Source organism: Wasmannia auropunctata, unplaced genomic scaffold (assembly GCF_000956235.1).
Source record: "Wasmannia auropunctata unplaced genomic scaffold, wasmannia.A_1.0 LD307427.1, whole genome shotgun sequence".
Taxonomy (NCBI): domain Eukaryota; kingdom Metazoa; phylum Arthropoda; class Insecta; order Hymenoptera; family Formicidae; genus Wasmannia; species Wasmannia auropunctata.
In genome coordinates, this window is record NW_012055463.1 from 73,625 (window position 1) to 80,156 (window position 6,532).

The 6,532-nt window shown below is 35.9% G+C and overlaps 1 protein-coding gene across 3 annotated transcripts in view; it reads left to right on the forward strand.

Annotated features, from left to right (window-relative positions):
- LOC105461199 overlaps positions 1-6,382 on the forward strand; it is a 30,673-nt gene extending 24,291 nt beyond the window's left edge. For all 3 annotated transcript variants that reach the window (XM_011707681.1, XM_011707682.1, XM_011707683.1), the window contains 6 exons: positions 72-263; positions 415-618; positions 732-895; positions 1,035-3,872; positions 4,120-4,309; positions 5,610-6,382. In XM_011707681.1, the coding sequence (XP_011705983.1) occupies positions 72-263; positions 415-618; positions 732-895; positions 1,035-3,872; positions 4,120-4,309; positions 5,610-6,367 (4,346 nt within the window). In that variant the 3' untranslated portion in view covers positions 6,368-6,382. The remainder of the gene's footprint in view (positions 1-71; positions 264-414; positions 619-731; positions 896-1,034; positions 3,873-4,119; positions 4,310-5,609) is intronic.
- The last annotated feature ends 150 nt before the right edge of the window (positions 6,383-6,532 follow it).

Consider the following 6,532-nt stretch of genomic DNA (forward strand, 5'->3'; position numbering starts at 1 on the left):
ATATATATATATATATATATATATCTGTGGTATTCTTTTTTATTATTTCGATTGTTTTTAATTTATTTCAGGTTTTCCACAACCAACAATTCTGTGGTCAAAAAACGGTCAAGACTTGAAGGATAACATAAAAACTAGTTATGTTCATAATCACGTAAAATTGGAACTAAAGAATGTCAATGTGAAAGATGCTGGACGTTATACCTGTACAGTGAGCAATGATGTTGGAAGAGCTAGTAGCACAGCTGACTTGGTCGTTAAAAGTAAGTGGCATATATTAATATGTATGTATAATGTGTGTGTGTGTGTGTGTGCGCGCGCGCGCGCGCGCGCGCGCGTATAAATCGAGGAAAATTGTACATACATAAAGTTTATATAATGTGTAGGAATTTATTTACTTATGTATAATTTTAGAAACAATATTTCCTCCCGTTTTCGGCAAACGTTTGAAAGCTCAAGTAGCAAGGAAAGGAGATCGTGTTATTATGGAAGTAGAAATTACTGGTATTCCTGAACCAATAGTTAGTTGGTCTAAAAATGATGTGCCGATTAATGAACAATCACAAAAATTAAAAATTATCCAACAAGGAAATTGCTACACGTTGTTAATAGATAAAGGTACATTTCTATTTATATATTCTCATCATATATAGTTGATAAATTTTTATTTCATTTTTATTCACTACTCTGTATATAATTCTTTCTTCATTACTATAATATATATATATTAGTGAAAGAAGAAGATGCCGGCAAATACATGGTACGAGCAACAAACGCCGGTGGCGAAGCGCAGAGTATCGCTGATGTCGCGGTTTTCGAACCAAAACCTGATACTATGGTCGAAATGCATAAAACTGTCATTTATGAAAATATTCAGGATAAAAGTGTCGTTCAGGTAACTTGTCTTTGACATAAACAAACTTTATAATATTTCTTTAATAATAATAATATAAAGCAATAGAATAAAATTAATGTTTCGAATAAATAATATTTACTGTTTCTAAACACTTGTAAAATTAAATACTTGCATTTAGTCTGAAGAAAAAAAAGAGGATGTATCATCAGGCATTTTAACGAGCAAACAAATACCAACGACAACGATCGAGTTAGTCGAATTGTCCAAGCCTATTACGACATCAACTACACTTGACACCGTGCAAAAGACCGACGGACCAGAAATAAAAACTAGTAAATCGGAAACGATTTCGTCTATAATCGAATCCCATGAAACCGAAACAAAGTCAGAACAGAAGTTTCATATGAAACTAGAGCATAAAACTCCATCCATTGTGGAATCCAAACCACAAACCGAGCAAACGATGAAGAAAGTCGACCGTGACAAAGAAAATGTTACGAAGCCGTTAATAAAAACGGAGGAAATATTAACAATCGACAATGAAAACGTAGAGACTTCTACGATTGCAAAAAAAGATGCACTGAGTTTTTTCGAGTCCATTACGAAAGAAAGTGAGATACAACCAAAAGGGCCAAAGGAAATGATTAAGTTGACAGAAGATGGACAAGTTCAAGAAGCTAAAGTTGGAGAATTGACAAAGAATTATGAGCAAGTAACTATTTTTCAAGAAGCAAAGAAACCGGAAGCAAGACCGTCAGAGTTTCAAACAACAAAAAAGGCCGCTCAGAATGTTTTTACTAAATTAGAACAGGGATCGCTGCCTCGCGGAGTGGAAAATAAACTATTTGAATTTCCGTACGAGAGTCCTAAGTTGTCCCCAATGGAGGTAAAAAAAACTGTAGAAGAAAGAATATCTTTCGATTCGTCTATTTCGCAAATTCAGACGAAGAATTCTGAAACGAAAAGTTTTGATCTTGTGCCGGAACCACCTCCCGAAATATGCTATATGCCAAAACCGGAAGAGAAAAAAAAGCGACCTGATGTATTTGTCAAGGCAAAACAGCTTCAAGAATCTTTCGATAAGACACTATCTCCGATAGATGCTCCAGTCGGAGGTGTAAAGATCTTTCCTTCGTCTACTCAAAAAGTATCAGAACCTATCAAAGCTGCTGAACCTATTCTCGCGTTTACGATACCACCGCCATTTGAACTCGAGAAAAAAGAAACATTTCAAGAGTCAGGCATACGAAAGAAAGATGCGTTTGAGAAGAAGGAAAGCAAATATTTTAAAGAGGAAAAGATGGCCGAACCATGGAAATACGTTTCAACATCTATTTTGAGAAGTACTTCTCCTATCAGACCGTGGTCATCATCATCAGATGTGGAAACCAAATCGCATGTGTCAACGGATCTATCAGAATACAGATGTCATTCGGCTGCCTCTAGTCAACAAGAGATTTTGAGATCTACATCGCCAAAACCATCTGCAAATGCACTGGTGATGGAAAAATCTTGGGCGAAAAAATGCGCAGATTTAAATAGAAAATCATGGCCACTGCAAACCAAATCTAATCAGAAATACGAGTGGAATGTTCCTGTTGATGAATACAAGAGCTCTTCGAGAGAATTTCAGCAGAAAATTGAAGAAACACCGCAAGGAGAAATAAAGAGAATTAGTACCGAATCGTCTGCTAATGTAGAAAAATATTCGTGGTGCAGCAAAGAAAAGTTCACAGAAAAGATAGTGGAAGCATCTCCGTCTACGTCGAAACTAGGTCCGATAATCTACAATGCCGAGACGATTAAAGTCGACCATACTGTAAATACTGCACAAGAGAAATCTTTGTTCGAAAAATATATTACTGAAAGCAACGTGGAAAAAACTAAAACGACACAGAAATTTGAAGATTTCAGCTCGAAACGTTGCTGGGCAGAAGACAAAGAATTGAAGGCGCCTAGCTTGGTAAAGAAAGTCGACCCTGCAGCTACGAAACCGCTTGCAACATCATATCGTCTTATGGAGGATGCAGGAATAGATTCGATCGCTTTCAAGCCAGGATCTCCTCCGGAAATTGGATATATTTCACCATCTGTTGCAAAAGACGAAATTGCATTAAAACATACTACGAGAGTACAAAAGAGAATAGAAGAACCACCCGTACTTCCACCGAAGGATGTACATATTACTCCGCCGCTTGTACCAGCCAAAACACCTGTCAAATTCTCGACACCTGTAGTTCCATCAAAATTTATTAAGAGTTCCTTTAGCCATGAAAGTGATTACGAGTCCGATTTTGATAGTCGTCCAAAAGCAAAATGGAGACCTTACGAGAGCGATAACGACGAACCACATTATCGAAGAGTCAAAGCTCCTATTCCGAAACAGCCGCTAAGACCAAGGTCCACCGAACCTGAGCCACTTCCACCTTCTAAATTTGAGACTCCTGCACAATTTACAGGACCATCTAAATCACTCGTTACCACAGAATCTTCCGAAAAAGCAGCGAGAAAAATAACATTTAAACGACACGAAAGAGAACAACTCAAGCAGCAACAACAGCAAAATTCGATTCCTTTGAAAGCCGGTTCTCCTCCAATTTATATACAGCCGAGTACGAAGAGTTCCGCGCCAAAATCTCCTGTCAAAAAACCGGAATCTCCAAAGTTCAAAGTAAAAGTTTTTCAGCAAGAAAGCGGATATATGGCGGATACTGATGAGCCATTCCAGCAAAAGGCTTCATTCATGGCTACGCAAAAATGTCTTGGAAAACGGGACGGTACCTCATCAACAACGGTTCATACTGAGAGCCGTATAAGCACTGAGAATAGAATAAAGTCTTTTGAAAGTCGTAGTTACGAAAGTGACTATTTGCAAAAAGAAGAATCTTCCTTCGTCTCTCCAGCTATTTGTGGTGCACAAGCGCCTTCCAAAGCTGTTCAACAACAACGTAGCTCATTGGAAAAGAACTACGCATCAGCAACTAGCAGCAGTCTGCGCAGATTCGAATCCATGAAGGTTCGCGAGATTTGACATGCGTGTCCGTGTGCCATTACAAATGTTATTTTTTTATGCTTGCAAGAAATTGACTAATAAATGAACATAAAATACTTTGTAGATTTTAATAGACTTTAACTATTGAATTGTATTAATAAAAAAATGTATGTAAAATGTGTATGCCATTTGTGATTTTTGTAATGTACCTATACATTGCTTTTGCAATGTATACATTAAATCACAAGTCTTTAAAAAATGTTATTTACAGGAAACGGGGCATTCCCTAAACCAGTTACATAGAAAATTGACACCAGTGGAAAAAATTTTGCCAATCTCTCCAGGTCCTTCAAAATTAATGAAGGGTGACTTCCGCGAGAGCGATTACGAGAGCGACTATGATAGCAAAATATCGTCATATCAGACAGTTAGCTCCACGAAATTTGATGTTGCCGATTCAGGTATTATTTATTAAAATTGGCATTTAAATTAAAATATAATATTACTTGTATAATAATTTAATCTATGGATATATATATATATATACATACACACATACACACACACACACACACGCATACGTACACACACACACACACATATATATATATATATATATATATATAATATTATTATATATATTATATTTTCTATTTAAAAAAAGTGCATGCAAAGTCGATTACTCGCATTTCTCAAAGTTTATTGTTGTTGCTTTTCTGCGATTGCTTGCTGATTGGTTGTCTCACTGCGTTTACTTCGTGTAACGGGCTGTCATTGCATTTTAACATTTGTGTGTATTGAGGCTAATAGCGTAATGGCAAGTAGAGTAAAAATATTAAATATATAGCGCGCGCGAAGCGCGCGTTTGTAATGCAAGAGAAAATTTATGTAAAAAACAGCAAGAATTGTACTGCAAATGCAAGACGAAATTATTCTAACTGTTAAAATATTGCGCATAGAATATTTTCCTTTTAATTTCAGAGAATTTCTCTTGAGGCCATGTATAAGAACAAAATCTTATAAGATTTAGCTATTCCACTAATATTAAAATTATTTTTTTGTGTGTGAATAAACAATGGCTGTACTCTAGCTTTGAGATTAAAGTTCTCGCAACCATTTTAGCACAATCGAATGGTACTTGCGTAGTTGTGTGTATTTAAATTGATGTGTAATTACAAATTATAGTAAGAAGTGTTAAATAGCGCGCGCGAAGCGCGCTCGTGTAATGCTAGTTTAATTAATTTGAAATAGAAAATAATTGAAGGTTAAATCTTGAATAAATAAATGTTTAATTTCATTTTAGTTTTTAACTAATAATGTATAATGTATAATCTTTTTTACAAGCTTTATTCTAGTACAATTTCTCTCATCTCTAGCTTTGCATGCGATTTCTTTTGAAGCACGTGGTTATTAAGTTTTATCTTTTTAATCTTTTTAATAATATTCACTGCTTATTTTTACATAATAAGTCTAAGTATTTTTCATGGAGCATACCTTTTCCATTATGTCGTTATAACCGGTTTCATCATCGTAAGGTCGAGAAAAGTCCGAGAGATATTGTATCATCGGTATTCAATTTATCAAAGTAATATTCCAAACGTATTAAGACCGGAACTCAAGTTTTGACTTTAATAAGATCTGATGGACGTGTTGAAACCGGCCATTATTACTTTATCTTCCTTTGATACTTGTTACTATGCTCTTTTCTTGAGCTACCAGAAAAGGTTTGAAGAAGATCACAAGGATAAATTTTTCATATAGGAAAATCAATGGAATCAAATTCATCTAACAAGCAATATACAGTAGTCGTACCAACCAAACTAAAAACTGTTCTCCTACCTGGCTCTCCACCGGAAATCGCGTATGCATCACCTCAGGAACAATTTTACGAGGCACATACAAGCATGCCATTTATCAACGCGATGGGCACAGAGACGAAAAAAACTATGAGGATGGACGAGTCGTCGGAGAATGCTAGAAGAATTGTTACTGTTGAGCAAACAAGCCGCGTCATTAAGTTCGGCGACACTAATGCTACATCTGCTCAGAAACAGCAAAGGGTTAATTACTATGTGCCTAAACCGAAAAAATTTGTGCAAGGACAATTTCGAGAATCTGATTACGAGAGCGATGTAGATTCAAGCAGAATTCGACCAAAATGGGCTCCAACGGATAGCGACACGGAGGAACCATACTATCGAAGAGTTCAACCTCCCACAGGAAGGAGTCCGAGATCTTTGAGCGCACCAATTAGACCGACATATATCGCATCGCCGATGGAATTTGATACCGGTCCTCCGACGATGTCGCAGATCCACAGAGAAGATACAGATAAAAAAATTAATTTTCAAAAATATCAGGAGCATACAACTTCCGGAAAGATTGACAATATTTTACAGCCTGGTACACCGCCTGAATACGGATTCATCTCGAGAAGTGACGTAAAAAGAGCAGCGGGCCGTAAGAGCAATAACAATGTTACATCATATTTTTACAATATGTTTGTGATATATGTGTAGATATATTATTTATTTGCAGTGGTAAACAAATCACTCACAATTATGTCACTTTATGTCTCTGTCGATTATTTGTTCTCTATTTGGCTGATTTTTTTTCTTTTTTTCATCTTCTATAAATTGTTCTTTATTATATCGGATATATAATTATATATATATATATATATA